Raw genomic sequence first — 23,372 nt, forward strand, 5'->3', positions numbered from 1 at the left:
GGAAGGAAGGAAGGGAAGAAGGAAGGAAAGAAAGAAGGAAGGAAGGAAGGGGAAAGAAGGAAGGAAAGAAAGAAGGAAGGAAGGAAGGGAAGAAGGAAGGAAGGAAGGGAAGAAGGAAGGAAAGAAAGAAGGAAGGAAGGAAGGAAGGAAGGGAATCAGGAAGGAAGTGAAGAAGGGAAGAAAGGAAAGAAGGAAGGAAGGAAGGAAGGAAGGAAGGGAAGAAGGAAGTGAAGAAGGAAAGAAAGAAAGAAAGGAAGGAAGGAAGGGAAGAAGGAAGGAAGGAAAGACGGAAGGAAGGAAGGAAAGAAGGAAGAAAGGAAAAAAGGAAGGAAGGAAGGAGAGAAGGAAGGAAAGAAGGAAGGAAGGGAAGAAGGAAGTGAAGAAGGAAAGAAAGAAAGAAGGAAGGGAAGAAGGAAGGAAGGAAAGACGGAAGGAAGGAAAGAAGGAAGGAAGGGAAGAAGGAAGGAAGGGAAGAAGGAAGGAAGGGAAGAAAGAAGGAAGGAAGGAAGGGAAGAAGGAAGGAAGGAAGAAAAGAAGAAAGGAAAGAAGGAAGAAAGGAAGGCAGGGAAGAAGGAAGGAAAGAAAGAAGGAAGGAAGGAAGGAAGGAAGAAGGAAGGAAGTGAAGAAAGAAGGAAAGAAAGAAAGAAGGAAGGAAGGAAGAAAAGAAGAAGAAAGAAAGAAGGAAGGAAGGAAGGACAGAAGGAAGGAAAGAAGGAAGGAAGGGAAGAAGTGAAGAAGGAAAGAAAGAAAGAAGGAAGGAAGGGAAGAAGGAAGGAAGGAAGGAAGGAAGGAAGGAAGGAAGGAAGGAAGGAAGGAAGGAAGGAAGGAAGGACAGAAGGAAGAAAGGAAAGAAGGAAGGAAGGAAGGACAGAAGGAAGGAAGGAAAGACAGAAGGAAGGAAGGAAGGAAGGAAGGAAGGGGAAGAAGGAAGGAAGGGAAGAAGGAAGGAAAAGGAAGGAAGGAAGGAAGGAAGGAAAGAAGGAAGGAAGGGAAGAAGGAAGGAAAAAAAGAAAGAAGGAAGGAAGAAAGGAAATAAGGAAGGAAGGAAGGAAGGAAAGAAGGAAGGAAGGAAGGAAGGAAGGAAGGAAGGAAGGAAGGAAGGAAGGAAGGAAGGAAGGAAGGAAGGAAGGAAGGCAGGCAGGCAGGCAGGCAGGCAGGCAGGCAGGCAGGCATGGTGTCAAAAGAAAGCACAGACGGGCTTTAAAGCAGGCTTTTATTTCCAGCTTGCATACATTGATATTCCTGCCGCAAAGTGCACTGGTGTTGTGTCCTAAATGGCGGTGACCAGGCGGTCCAATGTGTCTGTGGTAAGGTTTGCACGGAGCCCTTTTCGCCTTTGTCGTGAAGCATCCTCTCCAGTTAGACACAAAGATTGTGTACTTTGTGCTGTTGGCAATCTTCAGCAGGTCTTGCCTCTTATCCTCTCTTCCTTCCCGGAATGTCGCCACTTGCCGATGTGCACGGAGCGAAGAAAGGGTGCCGAAAGACTGTTCGGCCGATCGGAGAGCGACGTCCCAAGGTGTCTCGAGGTAGCGAAAAGGACGTCGGGGTTATTGCAGAATCCCCACGTAGGCATCCCGGAGCTGCAGAAGGACCTTGAGGATGTCTGGGAATCTGATCAGCGCGATAACCAGGCTCATCAAGAGGAGAGTCAAAAGGAAGCATTTCAGGAGGAAGAAATCCCTCCGCCTTGCGGGCCTTTTTCTCAAATAGTGATCCACGCAGTCGGCGAAGGAGTACTTCTTGGGGGAGTAGCCCAGCTCCGCACGCGCTTTGTCGATCTTGAAGGTGTGCGTGCAAGAGATGTTGTGCACCTGTGGATCGGAAAGCATTCAGCGAGCGTGGAAAATAAACATTTCGTTAGATGGTCAATGTTCCCAGTAAATAATGTCATTCATTATTGACAAGCTTTGAGCAAAATCAAAATAATGACTAATCTATGTTTTATAGAGATATTAGAATCAATTTCATCACTCCTTGCTTTTAAAACATCCAGGCCGCACTGAAAGATACTACACCTCTCTGCTGCTCTCAGACTCCTGTTCTGCAATAACCTATAGCGTCGCCTGGTTCTGTGCGGCAGCAATTTCCATCAGACGGACGATGACTGACCCCACAGGGCCTGTAGCCAAAGCAATCTGTTATAACTGAAAGACTGCAAATGCTCCCTCTATCCCCCTCCAGAACCTCTTAGTGGACCGATATTTACTATTAGCTTACCCTGCTAATAGTCTGCTTTTAATTTGTTTTTATTATAACATGTTTTTAACTTGTTATTTTATCTGACTTTTATGGGAACTGCGATTCCCCTTTTCGGGCACCTGTGCCCATTTCTATATATTCTGGTCATAGACCGTAATAAATTGCTGATTCTGATTCTGATTCTGACTAATCTATATTATTACCTCGTTTCTGGTGATGGGAGGCGTTATTTCAACGAACGGGTATAGCAGGTAGTACACGCTCTCCATGAACATAGCTGCACAAACAAAAGCAATGACTTGAGATTGCAACGATCGCTTCAAATTGCAAGGCAGGAAGCGGACATATATTAAGCGCGATACGCAACCCCTCTGATTCTGGCCATGAAAGCCTTCGACAACACATTAAACATACAATGCTGCTTACCCGACAGATGAACCAGAAAAACGGGAACACTTATGGATGGTTTCCTAACGCCTAATCTTTCAAACTGAAAGAAACAGCGACATATTAATTTCAAAACATGAATGTAGTGGCCGCAGCATCCAGGGAGGCTCCGGCGTTCTCCCAGCAGACAGAGGAGTAAGAAAGAGCGTTTCTACTCACCAATGGAGACAACCACTCAAAAAGGTTCACTTTCTCGTTGTCGTTGATAAAATAGACCTGGCCGCTCTAGATGTAATTCAGAGAAAGCACAAAATTAGGAGTTCTTCCAGAGCACACATCTCAAACTCAAGGCCTGCCATGTCCTTCTATGTGGCTCTCCAGAGGCTAGACTACAACTCCTGTATTCCTCACCATTAGATCTTATACCTAGAGCTGATGGGAGTTGGGATACAGCAGACATGGGCAAACTTCAGCCCTCCAGGTGTTTTGGACTCCAACTCTCACAATTCCTAACAGCCCAAGGCAAAACTCTTTCAGGAACATAGGCAAACACAGGAAACTTGAATCATGAACGTGAGAGTTGAGACAGGAACCTGAACCTTTAGGCAACATTGTCTGCTCTGAGAGACAACAAGTAAAATTAATTTAAGTCCAAACCTGACCAAGAAGCCATGAAATCATGCCTCACACACCTGAGTCTCTCTGAATGCTTAATTAATCTATCCTTCACTCCCTTCATCCAGAGATCTAATTTGATATCATGGGAAAACTCCCCATCAGCTGAAGGCCGATTCTCAAGAGAAATGGACTTTTCAGCTCAAAAGTTTTAAAAATCACATCTAAATACAGTAGAGTCTCACTTATCCAACATAAACGGGCCGGCAGAATGTTGGATAAGCAAATATGTTGGATAATAAGAAGGGATTAAGGAAAAGCCTATTAAACATCCAATTAGGTTATGATTTTACAAATTAAGCACCCAAACATCATGTTATACATCAAATTTGACAGAAAAAGTAGTTCAGTACGCAGTAATGCTATGTAGTAATTACTGTATTTACAAATTTACCACCAAAATATAATGATGTTTTGAAAACATTGACTACAAAAATGAGTTGGATAATCCAGAATGTTGGATAAGCGAATGTTGGATAAGTGAGACTCTACTGCAGGGGTCCTCAAACTTTTTAAGTGGAGGGCTGATTCACAGTCCCTCAGACTTTTGGGGGGCCAGACTATGACGAAATAGTCCAAAATTAGGATTGTTGTTGTTGTGTGCCTTCAAGTCATTTCAGACTTAGGTCAACCCTAAATCTAAAGTTTAGGACAGAGGTCAGGTAAATGACCTTGGAGGGCCTTAGTTTGGGGACCCCTGATCTAGACGATCTCATAAGACCATAGGTAAGCAAAGAGACCTCCAAAGACCATCTAGATGGTCTCATAAAACCATAAGGAAAAGGACCCTCAAAGGCCATGTACATGATCTCATAAGGCCATCAGAAGACCATAGCTAAGGAAAGGGACCCCCAAAGGCCATCTAGATGGTCTCATAGGACCATAGGTAAGGAAAGTGATCTCCAAAAGCCATCTAGATGGTCTCTTAAGGCCGTAGCTAAGCAAAGAGACCTTCAAAGACCATCTAGACGATCTCATAAGACCATAGGTAAGCAAAATGACCTCCAAAGACCAGACAGACTTAGATCAACCCTAAGTCTAAAGTTTAGGACAGGGGCCAGGTCAATGACCTTGGAGGGCCGCATCCGGCCACGGGCCTTAGTTTGGGGACCCCTGCTCTACTGTAAACATTAATTTAAAAAAGAAATAGTAGAAATGGATGAATAAGGTGGATCTTTACTTACGGCTATGTAGTTCCTCTCCGGAGTGAGTGCTGCAGTGGCAAGGATATGAGCTTGGACAAGATTTTTGACATGGACCCAGTTCATTAAAGTCTGAGAATCCCCAACCCGGAAGGCAAAGAATCCTCTCTCAATATTCAGCTGTTGGAATATACGAAACGTGAAATGGTGAAGGGATTGGTGAATTAGCAACAGAACAGGTATGACATGAGCAGGCAACATAAAACGACATGAACTTGCTGTCAATGTGGGATTTGTGTATTGGTAGTGTTTAAATGAAATTTGTGTCTGGCATGTATTGCATACAGGTTGCATCATCCAGAGTATGCTATAGTTTGTAAAGGGTTAATGACTGAGAAGCTGTGTTGACCTTGATGTGTTGCTGGAACCTTGGGAGTATCCAGACTCAAGTGTGTTTGTACATTACTGATTGCGTCAGTTGAGATCTTGCTCTGTTCTGAGTTTGTGTCTGCCTAAAGTGAAAGCCAAGCCTGTGTTCGTCTGCAATTCTGTTTTGTCTTATATAGTAAAACTTTGTATATATTTTTAACATCGTTTCTGACGTCTCTTTGTTCTGCGCTCCATTGACAACATACAACTGCTGCTACGCTGCGAATTACTCTGACACTTGCAACATAAAATGCCAATCGTTACTCAAAAAGTACGTACACTGAAGACTCATATAATCCAGTTCAAAGAAGACAATGTGGATTATAATCTGGATTATATGGCAGTGTAGAAGGGGCCTTAAACAGCAAACAGTATTTTAAGCTAGTCAAGATACATACTGCCAGTCGGGGCAAATGCCTTTCTTCTTCTGGCCCATAGATGCCTGGCGAGCGCAGAGAACATGTGTAGAGTTTGCCGCCTCCTACAAAACAGGACACAACAAGAACTCATTCAGTCAACATTTTTATCCCCATGTGCTCACCCAGACTGGCTTAAGCGTCTGAGGGGGGAAAGGAAAAGGCCTGAGTCTGTTAGGAATGGTGGGAGTTGAAGTCCAAAACACTCGGAGGGCCCAAGGTTGCCCATGCCTGAACTACCGTGTCACATGGCTTCTATACACAGAATACAAATACCTGCGAGTGGGGATCCATTAGCCGCGAGTACCATTTGTTCTGCAATGGCCTTGGTCCTGGAATATTCGTTAACATGCTAAAAAAGAATAAGGACAAAATGGAATTAATACAATTATTTACATGAGTCGGATCATTTATCAGGCCTGGTAGTAAAATTATTTGTAACTAAATGAAGTAGTTAAACAGGTATGCAAGTAAGACACTCTTCTCCTGCTTTCCCCTTCATGCATTGTTCACACAGGCCCCATCTACACTGCCATATAATCTGATTTGATTTTCTGATAAGCTGCAGAAAATCCTGCCGATCAAAAGGTTGGCAGTTCAAGCCCAGGTCGGGGTGAGCACCCGCCATCAGCCCCAGCTCCCTGCCCACCTAGCAGATTGAAAACAAAAATGTGAGTATATAAATAGGTACCACTTTAAGTCCCCTTTGGGGTGAGAAGGGTGGAATATAAATACCGTACATATATAATAAATAAATAGGAAGAGTTCCTCGTTCAAACCAGCAGTACTACAATTTGTTGACTTTTTAACTATAATTCTAAACAGTCAGATCCAAAAACATATGGGTTCCTTAACAGAGGAAATATAGAACTCAAAGAGGAAAAAGAAATTAAACATACATTTAGCAACTTCTCATGGCTCCACTATATACAAATCAAAGAATTTTACAAAATAGACAAAGAGAAAGTCTTCCCAGAAAAGGATTCTTTTTGGGACAATATAATGAAATCTGAAAATAAAATAATTACCAAAATATACAAAAGATTATTAGAATGGACTACAGAAAGAGAGCAAATCAAAGAGTGTATGATTAAATGGGCAGAGAATATTGGACACCCAATAAAATTAGAAAAATGGGAAAAGATTTGGAATCAGAGAATCAAATACACATATGTATTCGACTTAAGAGAGAACTGGTATAAAATGATATATAGATGGTATATTACACCACAAAAAATTTCAAAATTTTACAAAAATGTCTTCAACAAATGTTGGAAATGTGAACAACAGGTAGGTACTTTTTTCATACATGGTGGACCTGCCCAAAAGCTAAAATTTTTTGGAAAGATATACACGGAGAAATACAAAAAATATTAAAGACTAACATTAAAAAGGAGCCAGAATATTTCTTGCTAGGAATGTTGGATTTGGATAAAGACAAAGACAAAGAGATTCTATTTAACCACCTGACAATAGCAGACAGAATAACATATGCGAAGAAGTGGAGATCAAAAGAAATACCAAAAAGAGAAGAATGGCAAAATAAAGTCCTAGAAATAATGAATATGGATAAATTAACTTACTGGCTCTCTCCAAACCAAGGATTACCGAAAAAACAAATGAACTGGGACCCGGTAAAAGAATATTTTTATCAACTTAAAATGGAGCTTATAATTTGAAATAAGAACAACAAGAAAATATTAGAGACAAAGGGGAAGAAGACGGTTTGGACTATAAAATACTAAAATACAGAAAGTCACAATACAAACACCAAGGAATAGATGGAAGTCAACCCCTCCCACATACCTTTTTTTTCCTCCTTGTTCTTACTTTCATTTTTTTCTTCATTTTTCTTTCTTTTTTTCTCTCCACCCATATTGTTCTCCCACTTTCCATGTATTTTTTATTTTTATCTTTAAATTTATTATTAATAAAAATTTACCAGGAAACAAAAACATATGGGTTCCTTTGCCGAAAAGCAAATGCACTGTTCCTCTATCCTCCAGTTCAATATTCTTATTGAGCAGGCTTAATTAAGGGGGAAAATTATAATGATATTAGTAACAACAAGTCCTATCCTTCCAGTCCCCCCCCCCCTTGAATTGCGCAATAAAGCCTTCAAGTCAAACATAAAATGAGAGTTCGATTACCTTGTCTAGAGGAAAATAAGTCACGGATGCCTCGTCTCCATCTACAATGGTTTGCCCTGCAAATACCACATTGACTGAGCTGGTGTACACCAATCTGGGAACGCTTCGCTGCTTGCAAACTGCAGAGATGCAGGATATAAAATCATTTATTATGGAAGAGAGCAACATATCACCATATCCAAGAGAAGTGTTTGATGATGGGAACTGCAGACCAGAATGTCTGGGGAATGACCGTTCGAAACTACAAAGAAGTATCAATGCTGCCTATTGCGCCAAATTGCTATGTGTGTGTGTAAAGAAATCCTTGTAAAGAAATCCTTGCAAAGATGTTTGCAGGAAATCTCTGCAAAAGAGCTCAGCTTTGCAGAGGCAAAGCCACGCCTAAAACAATGTATCGGTTTGATGGCAGATGGCTTGGTTTGTCAGTTGGTTTGTCAGTTGGAATTTGAGCTTGCTGGGAGAGCACAGAAAAAGACAGGCTCTCTAATAGCTACGGTCAAGTAGCAGGTTTAAATATGCTATGCTGTATATATTTTGAATGCTGATTGATTAGTTATTGATCCTATGCAACTACAAGGACATTGTACGATTGCTGAACTGTTTATTTGATTTCAACTCAACAAGTAAAGTTTTCCTTTTGTTCTTTCAATTCCTCTGCCTGGTCTGAGTCTTTTGCACATGGTGTTAGCTGGAAGTTGCTGATTCCGCTGTACACTCTCACCTGGTAACACTGCCTTCCTTTCCACAAAAGCTGCCATTACCCTACGCGTCGCACACGCCAAGGAAACCAAGGGTACGCACCTTCAAGAACGACTTCCGTTCCCCCAATGTTGATGGACTGAATCTCTTTCCTATGCAACTAAGAAAAGTGGAGAGAGACTTAAGTGTCACAGCAGTCGCTGTTGAAAAAACAAGAGAACAACTTTATTCCATTTTAATGTTTTACATCGTAATTATGTTTGTGTGTGGTTGCAATTTTGTGGTTTTTATTGTTTGAGATTTAATGTATTATCCATATGTTGGCCACCCTGAGTCCCTTTGGGGAGATGGTGGCGGGGTAGAAATAAAATTTATTATTTTATTATGACACAGCAAACAAGATAGATATGCTGGATTTCGTATCACAAAATCACAAGTCGAACACGTCCCAAGTGTCTAGGACTGTGTGATGTATTTTCGGATGGTACGCGCAGATCCCAGTAGGGTGGCCTTTTGCAGTTGGCAGATCGTAATTTTGTCAATGTCTATTGTTTCCAAATGCCGGCTGAGATCTTTTGCCACGACACCCAATGTGCCGATCACCACCGGGAACCACCTGCACTGGTTTCTGCCAGAGTCTTTGAAGTTCAATCTTGAGGTCCTGAGAGTGGCTGAGTTTTTTCTGTTGTTTTTCGTCAATGCGACTGTCACCTGGGATGGCGACATCAATGATCCAAACCTTTTTCTTTTCCACAACTGGGATGTCTGGTGTGTTGTGTTCCAGAACTTTGTCAGTCTGGATTCGGAAGTCCCACAGTATCTTTGCGTGCTCATTTTCCAATACTTTTGCAGGTTTGTGATCCCACCAGTTCTTTGCTGCTGGGAGGTGGTACTTGAGGCATATGTTCCAATGAATCATTTGGGCCACATGGTTGTGCCTCTGTTTGTAGTCTGTCTGTGCAATTTTCTTACAGCAGCTGAGGATGTGATCAATGGTTTCGTCGGTTTCCTTGCACAGTCTGCATTTTGGGTCATCAGCTGATTTTTTGATCTCGGCCTTAATTGCATTTGTCCTGATGTCTTGCTCCTGGGCTGCAAGGATCAGGCCTTCTGTCTCCTTCTTCAGGGTCCCATTCGTGCGCCAGAGCCAGATCTTCTCATTATTATTATTATTATTATTATTATTATTATTATTATTACTATTATTTTAAAATCATTTGCAGACCTCTTAGGTCCTTTCCACACAGCTGAATAAAACCCCACAATGTCTGCTTTGAACTGGGATATATGGCAGTGTGGACTCAGATCACCCAGTTCAATGCAGATATTGTGGATTATCTGCCTTGATATTTTAAGTTATATGGCTATGTGGAAGGGCCCTAGGACTCAATGGAGCCATTGGGTTCAAATGACAGGGAAGGAGATTCCACCTGAATGTTAGGAAGAACTTCCTGACCGTAAGAAGAGTTGTTCAACAGTGGAACTCTTTGCCCCAGAGCTTGATGGAGGCTCCTTCTCAAAATCAAAAATCTTTGCCAATCTATTCCAAATCACCCAGAAATCTACCAGTAGATTCCTATCGATCTCCTATCTCAGGCTGGATCTACACTGCCATATAAAATCCAGATAATAATAATAATAATAATAATAATAATAATAATAATAGACAAAAAACAACAGGAAAATCTCAGCCGCTATCAGGACCTCAAGATTGAACTTCAAAGACTCTGGCAGAAACCAGTGCAGGTGGTCCCGGTGGTGATCGGCACATTGGATGCTGTGCCAAAAGATCTCATCTGGCATTTGGAAACAATAGACATTGACAAAATCACGATCTGCCAACTTCAAAAGGCCACCCTGCTGGGATCTGCACGCATCATCCGAAAATACATCACACAGTCCTAGACACTTGGGAAGTGTTCGACTTGTGATTTTGTGATACGAAATCCAGCATATCTATCTTGTTTGCTGTGTCATAATAAAATAATAATTATTATTATTATAATAACAGTAATAGTAATATTTATTTATCTCTTGCCAACATCTCCCAGAGGGACTCAGGGCAGCTCATAAAATACTCAAAGTGTGACACAAAATACAACAAATGCAAAACAAAACATAGACAGTAAACAGTCAACACAACAACATCATAAATTCACAGTACCTATTATCTTTTTTGAACTGGATTATATGGTACCACAGACTCATTTAATCCAGTTTAAAGCAAGCAATATGGATTATCTGCTTTGATAATATGGACGATATGGCAGTGTAGATCCAACGAATCCATACTGCTGGTCTCAAATGGCCAATCTGATGCAAAAACTGAAGCATAAAGAAGAAAAGGCCCACTTACTTGTTCTGCTCCTGACATTCCATACGCGGCTGAATGAATGACACAATCGGCCCCTTCACACGCAGCATAGAAGTCACGGAAGACTCGCACATCAGCCTACAACATAGGCAAGAATTTGGTTGAGTGGCAATTTGGGGTAGCTGTTTAACACACCTCTAATGATGTTGTTACACACTTCTGCCTCAGATAATGTTGCATAAAGTACAATATATCTGAAGACTAAGGTCCAGATATACAACGTCTGAGACTGAAGATGAAAATCAGAAACCAACAAAAGAAGCACAAGGGCATTGCGGGGGTCCCTAAAGTCGGTGGCCATAGCCTTGGGACAGGAGGTCATCGCTTTGGTGGCAGCATTGGGGATGAGTGGAAGCCCTCACAATTGATGGCACCAGAGAGACAAGCAGAGCCTCACAGAAATTCTCCCCGATTTAGAACTTCAGGCTATAACTAAGTGTTGGAACTTAGGTCACAATTAAAACCATTACAAATATTCAGATGCCTATCACGATTTCTTAAGATGGCTCCCTTTTTTCTGAACAAGTTCCCCATTTGGAATTTTGACTCAACTTCACGCATTGCAATGTAAACAACAAATATTTTTAATAATAATAATAATAATAATATTTTTGATTGAAGTCAAAAATCAGAAACTCCTCAAAGCACAGCAGACAAAAAAACAGTACAAGAAAACCACACTACAAACTAGAGCTACAGCTGGCACAACAAAACATTGCATGGAAAGTTCCTTGACAAAATTGAAGGAAAAGCTGACAAGGAGAAGACCTGGCTCTGGCTCACGAATGGGACCCTGAAGAAGGAGACAGAAGGCCTGATCCTTGCAGCCCAGGAGCAAGACATCAGGACAAAGGCAATTCAGGCCAAGATCGAAAAATCAGCTGATGACCCAAAATGCAGACTGTGCAAGGAAACTGACGAAACCCTCAGCTGCTATAAGAAAATCGCACAGACAGGCTACACACAGAGGCACAACTATGTGGCCAAATGATTCATTGGAACTTATGCCTCAAGTACCACCTCCCAGAATTAAAGAATTGGTGGGATCACAAACCTGCAAAAGTATTGGAAAATGAGCACGCAAAGATACTGTGGGACTTCTGAATCCAGACTGACAAAGTTCTGGAACACAACACACCAGACATCACAGTTGTGGAAAAGAAAAGGGTATGGATCATTGATGTTGCCATCCCAGGTAACAGTTGCATTGACGAAAAACAACAGGAAAAAAACTCAGCCGCTATCAGGACCTCAAGATTGAACTTCAAAGACTCTGGCAGAAACCAGTGCAGGTGGTCCTGGTGGTGATGGGCACACTGGGTGCCGTGCCAAAAAATCTCAGCCGGCATTTGGAAACAATAGACATTGACAAAATCACGATCTGCCAACTGCAATAGGCCACCTGACTGGGATCTGCGCTCATCATCCGAAAATACATCACACAGTCCTAGACACTTGGGACGTGTTCGACTTGTGATTTTGTGATACGAAATCCAGCATATCTATCTTGTTTGCTGTGTCATAAAATAATAATAATAATAATAATAATAATAATAATAATAATAATAATAATAATAATAATGGGCACACTGGGTGCCGTGCCAAAAGATCTCAGCCGGCATTTGGAAACAATAAATATTGACAAAATCACGATCTGCCAACTGCAAAAGGCCACCCTACTGGGATCTGCACGCATTATCTGAAAATACATCACACAGTCCTAGACACTCGGGAAGTGTTCGACTTGTGATTTTGTGATACAAAATCCAGCATATCTATCTTTGCTGTGTCATACAATATAATAATAATAATAATAATAATAATAATAATAATAATAATAATAATAACAACTACTACTACTTTATTTCTATTGCGCCCTATCTCCCTAAAGGGATTCAGGGCGGATTCCAACAAACAATGGCATACATTCAGTGCTGTAAAAAAAACCCAGATAAATATTGGCATAAAATCCCAACAAGACCCCACATATGAATACAGTGTTAAAAACCTAACATCAAATTAAACCTAATATCGGTGAACTGAGTATTACATCAATAACTTAAACCAATATAATCAGACAGAAACACACAAGAATTATATAATGACACTAGCTGTGCCCGGCCACGCGTTGCTGTGTCGTTGTCTGGTGGTGTTGGTGAGAAATTGTTGAGGTAGTGGTGGTATTGAATGTCTGTTGTATGGTTGTCTTTATGTTTAGTATGCATTTGGTTGTTTGTGTACTGTGAAAGTGGTGAGGATAGAGGACACAGTTTGTGTTGGATTAGTGAGACTCTACTGTATATTTGTAATCTTATATTATCTGCCTAGAACTGCCCCTTCTACACAGCTGTATAAAATGCACACTGAAGTGAATTATCTGGCAGTGTGGACTCAAGATAATCCAGTTCAAAGCAGATAATATAAGATTCTAAATGGGTAATATAGCTGTGTGGAAGGGCCTTGAGTCTACCCTGCCATATAATCCAGTTAAAATCAGATAATCTGTTTCTTATAGGCAGTGTGGAAGAGGCCTGAGGCCTAACTGTGCCTGTCCCCTGGACTGAGTAGGTTGCTAGGAGACCAAGTGGGCGGAGCTTAGCCCTCTAACTGGCAGCAATTGGATAAAAACAATTACAGTAGAGTCTCACTTATCCAAGCCTCGCTTATCCAAGCCTCTGGATAATCCAAGCCATTTTTGTAGTCAATGTTTTCAATATATCATGATATTTTGGTGCCAAATTCGTAAATACAGTAATTACAACATAACATTACTGCGTATTGAACTACTTTTTCTCTCAAATTTGTTTTATAACCTGATGTTTTGGTGCTTAATTTGTAAAATCATAACCTAATTTGATGTTTAATAGGCTTTTCCTTAATGTCTCCTTATTATCCAAGATATTCCAAGCTTCTGCTGGCCCGTTTAGCTTGGATAAGTGAGACTCTACTGTATTCCTTTTCCTCTAATTAGGACGTTATTTTTCTTTTCTTTTTGTTGTATCAACCTAGAGCTGTGGATGATGGGTTGTGTTGTCAAATTTTGAGGTTGGGGGGGCCTTTAGTTTTGTTGTTTTGTCTGCTGCCCTGATGCCATCACTCTTTTATATATATAGATAAAATCTAAATAAACATTCACAGTAATTTAAAAAGCCAAACTGAAGTTCAACGGAGTTGTGTGGGTGGGATTATGTGACCTATGGTGGTAAATGAGCTGACATAGGCTAACAGAACCCAGATACAGAATATTTCTCAATCAGGATCTGGAAGTGGTCTTTCATTAATTAACCATCCTTTCAATATGCTAATGAGCAGAAGTAGGTCTTTAGTTGTTGTTTTTTTAGTTGTTGTTTTTTTCTTAACGAGGGGAGTTCCAGAGGTGGGGGGCAGCCACAGAGAAGGCCCTTTCTCGGCAAAAGGAAAAGGTAACTCAATACCTGTACAACTTGTACTCCTTTTGGAATTTCCCACTGGCACGGCTTTATGTCGTAGAGGATGACTTCCGTTCCTGACTTGGCAAGGGCCCGGCCGAGAGTGATGCCGAAATACCCGGCCCCTCCAGTGATCACCGTCTTGTCGCTGACTCTCTTCAGGGCTGGCTGACTGTTGCCTGGTTTTTGCTCCACGGATTTGGGGCTCTGTTTACAGCTCTGCTTACAGCAAGTGTGGGGTTTTCGGTCCTTGTGGGGAGGTTTCTCCATCGTGTGCCGAGGCAATCAGTAGTTTAAAAACCGTCCTATGACACAGCTCCATGCAGGGTAGCAATCGCTCACCTTCTCATAATCTGTTGAAAGAGCATAAGGATCCGTTAGGCTGCAGTCGCACAAGTTCTCAGTTATTTGTTCAAAGCAGGTGCTCATATAATTTATGTAATTATTATTTATATCAGCGACATTTATATCCCGCCCTTCTCACCCCGAAGGGGACTCAGGGCAGCTTACAAGTTATATGTACATCTATATATATAAAAGAGTGATGGCATCAGGGCAGCGGACAAAACAACAAAACTACAGGCCCCCCAACCTCGAAATTTGACAACACAACCCATCATCCACGGCTCTAGGTTGATACAACAAAAAGAAAAGAAAAATAAAGTCCTAATTAGAGGGACAGGAATAATTGTTTTTATCCAATTGCTGCCAGTTAGAGGGCTAAGCTCTGCCCACTTGGTCTCCTAGCAACCTACTCAACCCAGGGGACAGGCACAGTTAGGCCTCACTTAGGCCTTTTCCACAGATTATCTGATTTTAACTGGATTATATGGCAGTGTAGACTCAAGGCCCTTCCACACAGCTATATTACCCATTTAGAATCTTATATTATCTGCTTTGAACTGAATTATCTTGAGTCCACACTGCCAGTGTGCATTTTATCCAGCTGTGTAGAAGGGGCCTCATATAATCTAGTTCTAAACAGATAATATAAGATTATCAATATACAGTACAGTCTCACTTATCCAACATAAACAGTCCGGCAGAACGTTGGATAAGTGAATATGTTGGATAATAAGAAGGGATTCAGAAAAAGCCTATTAAACATCAAATTACATAATGATTATACAAATTAAGCACCAAAACATCATGTTAAACAAGAAATTTGACAGAAAAAGTAGTTCAATATGCAGTAATGCTATGTTGTAATTACTATATTTACAAATTTAGCACCAAAATATCACAATGAATTTAAAACATTGACTACAAAAACATTGACTACTAAAAGGCAGACTGCGTTGGATAATCCAGAACACTGGATAAGCGAATGTTGGATAAGTGAGATTCTACTGTAATATGAAATAATTACTGTGGTAATCCAGTCCAACCCAATTCTGCCATGGAGGACACAATCCAAGCATGCCCAACAGATGGCCACTCAGCCTCTCAATTCAATACCACCACTACCTCAACAATTTCTCACCAACACCACCAGACAACGCCACAGCAACGCGTGGCCGGGCACAGCTAGTATATTACTATATTGTACTATAACACTATATTGCAATATTATTAATAATATTACATGTAATATAAATATACAATTACAATAGCGTATTATTATTATATTGTATTACATTATATTATTATCAATATGTATATACAATATATTACAGTAGAGTCTCACTTATCCAACGTTCTGGATTATTCAACACATTTTTGTAGTCAATATTTTCAATACATCGTGATATTTTGGTGCTAAATTCGTAAATACAGTAATTACTACATAGCATTACTGCGTATTGAACTACTTTTTCTGTCAAATTTGTTTTATAACATGATGTTTTGGTGCTTCATTTGTAAAATCATAACCTAATTTGATGTTTAATAGGCTTTTCCTTAATCCCTCCCTATTATCCAACATATTTGCTTATCCAACATTCTGCCAGCCTGTTTATATTGGATAAGTGAGACTCTACTGTATATTATTAGCATAGCACAATAGAAGCATTATATCTTACTATATTGTACTGTACACTATATTGCAATATTATTAGTAATATTACATGTAATATAAAATATACAATTATAATACTGTATTATTATTGTATTGTATTACATTATAATATTATCAATATGTATATACAATATATTATATTATTAGTATAGCATAATATGAGTACTGTATTATATACAGTAGAGTCTCACTTATCCAACATAAACGGGCCGGCAGAATGTTGGATAAGCGGATACATCATGTTATACAACACATTTGACAGAAAAAGTAGTTCAATATGCAGTAATGCTATGCAGTAATTACTGTATTTATGAATTTAGCACCAAAATATCACGATATATTGAAAACATTGATTACAAAAATGCGTTGGATAATCCAGAACGTTGGATAAGCGAGTGTTGGATAAGTGAGATTCTACTGTATTATCATATTGTTATATTGACACAGGAGGCATATCAGTCAGCATTTCCCCCTCCATGTTCCACTTAAAATTCAAAATTAAAATCCAAAAATAAGAAAGTTCTCATATGACTACTGGCTCTTAGGAATGGTGGGAGTTGATGTCCAAAACACCTGGAGGGCCGAAGTTTGCCCATGCCTAGTATAAGTTATCATAATAAACATAAACATAATACAATAGAGTCTCACTTATCCAACGTTCTGGATTATCCAATGCATTTTTGTGGTCAATGTTTTCAATACATCATGATATTTTGGTGCTAAACTCGTAAATAAAGTAATTACTACATAGCATTACTGCGTATTGAACTACTTTTTCTGTCAAATTTGTTGTATAACATGATGTTTTGGTGCTTAATTTGTAAAATCATAACCTAATTTGATGTTTAATAGGCTTTTCCTTAATCCTTCCCTATTATCCAACATATTCGCTTATCCAACGTAATGGCGGCCCGTTTATGTTGGATAAGTGAGACTCTACTGTAATAATAATGCTTGTATCTCTTATAAGGGGTTGATTTAACCGCCAGTTTGCTAGCTAAACTGTATAACTATATATAGAAAAAGGATGCATGTCTTAAAAGGTATGTCACCAACACAAAATGTTTGGAAAGCTCTGATTGCCAGTAAATGGCAAACTAAGTCTATATGACGCATTTCAATACAACTTTTGTAAAAGAAGCAACAACACAAGGATCTCCACTCCACCTCTATTGCTTTAGAATGACTCTGTTTAAAAGGAGGACTTGTCTTCCTGGCAGTTGGAGCAGTTGCACAGAATTCTACGTCTGCTGTTTGTGCCGCTACATCAGGCCTGGGCCAACTTGGACCCTCCCGCCAGGGGTTTTGGACTCCAACGCCCACCATTCCTCACAGCCTCAGGTCCTCCCCCCCCCCTCCCAGCCACTTAAGCCCAAGTTGACCCATGCCTGATGCAGAGTGTTTCATTTATACACTGGGCCCCAGTTTGGCTGAAATATTGCAGAAAGGGAGTACAGGCAGTCCCCAAGGCACAAACATGCGACTTATAAATGGCTCATAGTTACAAACAAGGGTGAGACAATAGGAAGTGAGAGAAATCTACCCTTTAGAAGGGAAATTCACTCCTGGATTTATCTGTCTAGTAACTTTGGATCTCTCTCTCTCTATTATATACAAATACACTTTGGATATATATATGTATGTGTGTGTGTGTGTGTATCTTGTGTCTGTATATGTGTGTGTGTATATATATTTATTTATCTATCTATCTAGTGTGTGTGTGTGTGTATATAATACAGTACAGTCTCACTTATCCAAGCTTCTGGATTATCCAAGTCATTTTTGTAGTCAATGTTTTAAATACATCATGATATTTTGTTGCTAAACTTGTAAATAAAGTAATTACTACATAGCATTACTGCGTATTGAACTACTTTTCTATCAAATTTGTTGTATAACATGATGTTTTTGTGCTTAATTTGTCAAATCATAACCTAATTTGAAGTTTAATAGGCTTTTCCTTAATCCCTTGTTATTATCCAAGATATTAGCTTATCCAAGCTTTTGCCGGCCAGTTTAGCTTGGATAAGTGAGACTCTACTGTATTAGCTTTGGATATATATCTCTATCTATCTATCTATCTATCTATCTATCTATCTATCTATCTATCTATCTATCTATCTATCTATCTATCTATCTATCTGCTGTGTATTATATATATATATATATATATATATATATATATATATATATAAGCTTTGGATATACAGTAGAGTCTCACTTATCCAACATAAACGGGCCGGCAGAACGTTGGATAAGTGAATATGTTGGATAATAAGGAGGGATTAAGGAAAAGCCTATTAAACATCAAATTAGGTTATGATTTTACAAATTAAGCACCAAAACATCATGTTATACAACAAATTTGGCAGAAAAAGTAGTTCAATATGCAGTAATGCTATGTAGTAATTACTGTATTTACGAATTTAGCACCAAAATATCACGATGTATTGAAAACATTGATTACAATAATGCGTTGGATAATCCAGAACGTTGGATAAGCGAGTGTTGGATAAGTGAGACTCTACTGTATCTATTTACCTATTGTGTGTGTGTGTGTGTGTGTATAAAATATTAGCTTTGGATATATATATCTATATCTATCTATCTATCTATCTATCTATCTATCTATCTATCTATCTACTAGCTTTGCCCGGCCACGCGTTGCTGTGGCTTATGGGAATCCTTTGTTGGCCAGATGGAATATCAGTGAATAGCCTTGCAGTCTCAAAGCCTGGCCGTTTTCTGGAGTAGCTGGAGCTTTTTGTTGTATGATTGTAGAGGCATGGATGAGGGGTTGTGCTGCCAAGTTAAGTGTTTCTGGGATGTGTAGTTTTGTTGTCTTATCCTAGGCCGAAATTTCATTACCCTTTTATATATATAGATGAAAGCTTTAGATATATATCTATTTATCTATTTAGTGTGTGTATATATATAATATTAGTTTTGGATATATATCTATATCTATCTATCTACTGTGTATATATATATATGAAAGCTTTGGATATATATCTATCTATCTAGAGTGTGTATATATATAATATTAGTTTTGGATATATATCTATATCTATCTACTGTATATATATACAAGCTTTTGTAATATATCTATTTATCTAACTATCAGGTGTGTGTGTATATATATATATATAATATTAGCTTTGGATATTTATCTATCTATCTATCTACCTACTGTATATGTGTGTGTGTGTGTGCGTGCGTATATATATATATATATATATATATATATATATATATATATGCATGCTTTGGATATATATCTATTTATCTATTTAGTGTATATATATACACACACACACAATAGATATACAGTAAAGTCTCACTTATCCAACACTCACTTATCCAACGTTCTGGATTATCCAATGCATTTTTGTGGTCAATGTTTTCAATACATCATGATATTTTGGTGCTAAACTCGTAAATAAAGTAATTACTACATAGCATTACTGCGTATTGAACTACTTTTTCTGTCAAATTTGTTGTATAACATGATGTTTTGGTGCTTAATTTGTAAAATCATAACCTAATTTGATGTTTAATAGGCTTTTCCTTAATCCTTCCCTATTATCCAACATATTCGCTTATCCAACGTAATGGCGGCCCGTTTATGTTGGATAAGTGAGACTCTACTGTATGTATGTATATATATGTATACACACACACACACACATACATACATACTTTGGATATATCTATCTAGTGTGTGTGTGTATATATAATATTAGCTTTGAATATATCTATCTATCTATCTACTCTGTGTGTGTGTGTGTGTGTGTGTGTGTGTATATATATATATATATATAAGCTTTGGATATATTTATCTATCTACTGTGTGTGTGTGTGTGTGTGCGTGTGTATATATATATATAGGCTTTGGATATATATCTATATCTATCTATCTATATATTGTGTGTATATATATATATATATGCTTTGGATATACTGTATATCTATTTATGTATCTGTTTAGTGTGTGTGTGTGCATATACACACACAATATATATATATATATATATATAGAGAGAGAGAGAGAGAGAGAGAGAGAGAGAGAGCGAGCTTTGGATATATATCTATTTATGTATCTGTTTAGTGTGTGTGCATACACACACACACACACTATACAGTAGAGTCTCACTTATCCATGCCTCGCTTATCCAAGCCTCTGGATAATCCAAGCCATTTTTGTATTCAATGTTTTCAATATATTGTGATATTTTGGTGCTAAATTCGTAAATACAGTAATTACAACATAACACTACTGTGTATTGAACTACTTTTTCTGTCAAATTTGTTGTATAACATGAAGTTTTGGTGCTTAATTTGTAAAATCATAACCGAATTTGATGTTGAATAGGCTTTTCCTTAATCCCTCCTTATTATCCAAGATATTCGCTTATCCAAGCTTCTGCCGGCCCGTTTAGCTTGGATAAGTGAGACTCTACTGTATATATAAAAGCTTTGGATATATATCTCTATCAATCTAGTGTATGTATATATAATACTAGCTGTGCCCGGCCACGCGTTGCTGTGGCAAAGTCTGGTGGTATGGGAGATAAAGTATTGAGGAATTGGTGGTAGTTAAGGTAAAGGTAAAGGTTTTCCCCTGACATTAAGCCCAGTCATGTATGATTCTGAGGGTTGGTGCTCATCTCCATTTCTAAGCCGAAGAGCCGGCGTTGTCCGTAAACTCCTCCAAGGTCATGTGGCATGACTGCATGGAGCGGCGTTACCTTCCCGCCGGAGCAGTACCTATTGATGCACTCACATTTGCACGTTTTTGAACTTCTGGGTTGGCAGAAGCTGGGGCTAACAGTGGGGGCTCTCTCCGCTCCACCAATTCAAACCTTTTGGTCCAGAAAGCTTTAACACACTGCGCCATCAGGGGATATTATTTCCTAAAGGTTGTGAATATACAATATTTCTGATTGGTTTTTTTTGTCTGTTGGAGGCAAAATGATTAGGATGTAATGGCCTTGCAGCTTTAAAGCTTGGTTGTTTCCTCCCTGAGTGAATTTTTTTTGGGAGGTGTTAGCTGGCCCTGATTGTTTCCTGTCTGGAATTCCCTTGTTTTCAGAGTGGTGTTCTTTGCGATATTTTATGTGTTTCTACTGTCTGTGGCCCTGAGAAAACAGAGGATTTGCCAGACTTTGATGATGGGAATACTTTGTTGGGAGGTGTTAGCTGGCCCTGATTGTTTCCTGTGTGGAATTCCCCTGTTTATTTACTTTCCTGGTTTTAGAGATTATATTGTTCTGCATTATTCTATCCCAGTAATTATTTCATATTAAAGTAGAATCTCACTTATCCAAGATTCGCTTATACAATGTTCTGGATTATCCAACACAGTCTGCCTTTTCATAATCAATGTTTTTGTAGTCAGTGTTTTAAATTCATTGTGATATTTTTGTGGTAAATTTGTAAATACAGTACAGTAGAGTCTCACATATCCAACATAAACGGGCCGGCAGAACGTTGGATAAGCGAATATGTTGGATAATAAGGAGGGATTAAGGATAACCCTATTAAACATCAAATTAAGTTATGATTTTACAAATTAAGCACAAAACATCATGTTAGACAACAAATTTGGCAGAAAAAGTGGTTCAATACACAGTAATGCTATGTAGTAATTACTGTATTTATGAATTTAGCACCAAAATATTAATGAAAGCATTGACTACAAAAATGCGTTGGATAATCCAGATCGTTGGATAAGCGAGTGTTGGATAAGTGAGACTCTACTGTAATTACTACATAGCATTACTGCGCATGGAACTACTGGCAGCAATTGGATAAAAAACAATTATTGCTCTCCCTCTAATTAGGACTTTATTTTTCTTTTCTTTTTGTTGTATCAACCTTGAGGCATGGATGATGGGTTGTGTTGTCAAATTTTGAGGTTGGGGGGCCTGTACTTTTGTTGTTTTGTGAGTCGCCGTGATGCCATCACTCTTTTATATACAGTAGAGTCTCACTTATCCAACATAAACGGGCCGGCAGAATGTTGGATAAGCGAATATGTTGGATAATAAGGAGGGATTAACGAGAAGCCTGTTAAACATCAAATTAGGTTATGATTTTACAAATTAAGCACCAAAACATCATGTTAGACAACAAATTTGGCAGAAAAAGTAGTTCTATACACAGTAATGCTATGTAGTAATTACTGTATTTATGAATTTAGCACCAAAATATCACGATATATTGAAAACATTGACTACAAAAATGTGTTGGATAATCCAGAATGTTGGATAAGCGAGACTCTACTGTATATAGATTAGCTTTTGATATCTATCTGTATCTATTTATCGTGTGTGTGTGTATATATATATATATATAGATATATATATAGAGAGAGAGAGAGATACATATATATATATATATATATATATATATATATATATATATATATATATATATATATATACATACACACACTGTATATATACGCTGTGCATATATATCCCTATCTATCTATCTATCTATCTATCTATCTAGTATCTAGTGTGTGTATGTACAGGGTGTTTGAAAAAGAACTCCCTAGTTTTAAGTGAAAACACATTAAAACTAGGGAGTTCCTTTTTCAAACACCCTGTATAATATTAGCTTTGGATATCTCTCTATTATCTATCTATCGATAGTGTGTCTGTATAGATTTTGATATACATCTATATTTATCTATTTAGAATATATGTGTGTGTGTGTGTGTGTGTGTGTGTGTATAAGATTTGTTCTAGATATATATCGATATCAGGCCTGGGCCAACTTGGGCCCTCCCTCCAGGTGTTTTGGACTCCAACTCCCACCATTCCTAACAGCCTACCGGCTGTTAGGAACGGTGGGAGTTGGAGTCCAAAACACCTGGAGGGAGGGCCCAAGTTGGCCCAGGCCTGCTACCGAAGATGCTCATGAAGGACCTCCTTTCTTATAAAAACAAATTTCAAAAGTGCTGTCTGCCTGTCTGGACTAGGGGAGAGGAGGCAGGGCCGTGGGCGTGTCTGCGTGGTGCGTTTACCCTGCCTTCCTGCCTTCTTTCTTTCCTTCCCCGGAGGGACCGCTGGCAGCCGGGAGCCACTGCCCAGTCCGGCCGGGGCTCGGCCAGCGGGAGGCGGCCTTCCCGGTCCCTCCCTCGAGGCGTTCCATGGGCCGTTGGGCGCCTCCAGCCTCGTGGGCGAGCTCCATCCCCCTCCAGCCAGGGACCGACTTGGGCCCCAACTCCCACCATTCCCAACACCCTTTTCTAAGCGGCTGGAAAAGGAAGGGGCCTGAGGCTCTTAGCAATGGTGGGAGATGGAGTCCAAAACACCTGGCCCAAGTTGACCTCAAAGGACTGGAAGAAATCAATGTTCCCTTTAGGGCAGACTGGAGCCTCCCCTGGCTCAGTGTGTTAAAGCGCTGAGCTGCTGAACTTGCAGACCAAAAAGTCCCAGGTTCA

At 39.2% G+C, this 23,372-nt stretch overlaps 1 protein-coding gene across 2 annotated transcripts; it reads right to left on the reverse strand.

The window, feature by feature from the left end:
- Positions 1-1,196: 1,196 nt before the first annotated feature.
- Positions 1,197-23,099, reverse strand: sdr42e2 (short chain dehydrogenase/reductase family 42E, member 2). Of its 2 annotated transcripts, none has more exons than XM_062964440.1 (12): positions 22,953-23,099; positions 13,909-14,255; positions 10,457-10,552; positions 8,203-8,260; positions 7,402-7,457; positions 5,528-5,603; positions 5,234-5,316; positions 4,449-4,586; positions 2,809-2,874; positions 2,629-2,692; positions 2,406-2,479; positions 1,197-1,814 (listed from the first exon to the last, which is right to left on the reverse strand). In XM_062964440.1, the coding sequence occupies exons 2-12, from the start codon at positions 14,170-14,172 to the stop codon at positions 1,551-1,553; spliced, it is 1,239 nt and encodes a 412-aa protein (XP_062820510.1). In that variant the 5' UTR covers positions 14,173-14,255; positions 22,953-23,099; the 3' UTR covers positions 1,197-1,550. The 2 variants fall into 2 exon arrangements, with proteins under 2 accessions (XP_062820510.1, XP_062820509.1); XM_062964439.1 differs by having other exon boundaries at positions 7,402-7,520; positions 22,953-23,098.
- Between the last annotated feature and the right edge of the window lie 273 nt (positions 23,100-23,372).

The sequence above is a fragment of the Anolis carolinensis genome, unplaced genomic scaffold (assembly GCF_035594765.1).
Source record: "Anolis carolinensis isolate JA03-04 unplaced genomic scaffold, rAnoCar3.1.pri scaffold_13, whole genome shotgun sequence".
In the NCBI taxonomy this organism is placed as follows: domain Eukaryota; kingdom Metazoa; phylum Chordata; class Lepidosauria; order Squamata; family Dactyloidae; genus Anolis; species Anolis carolinensis.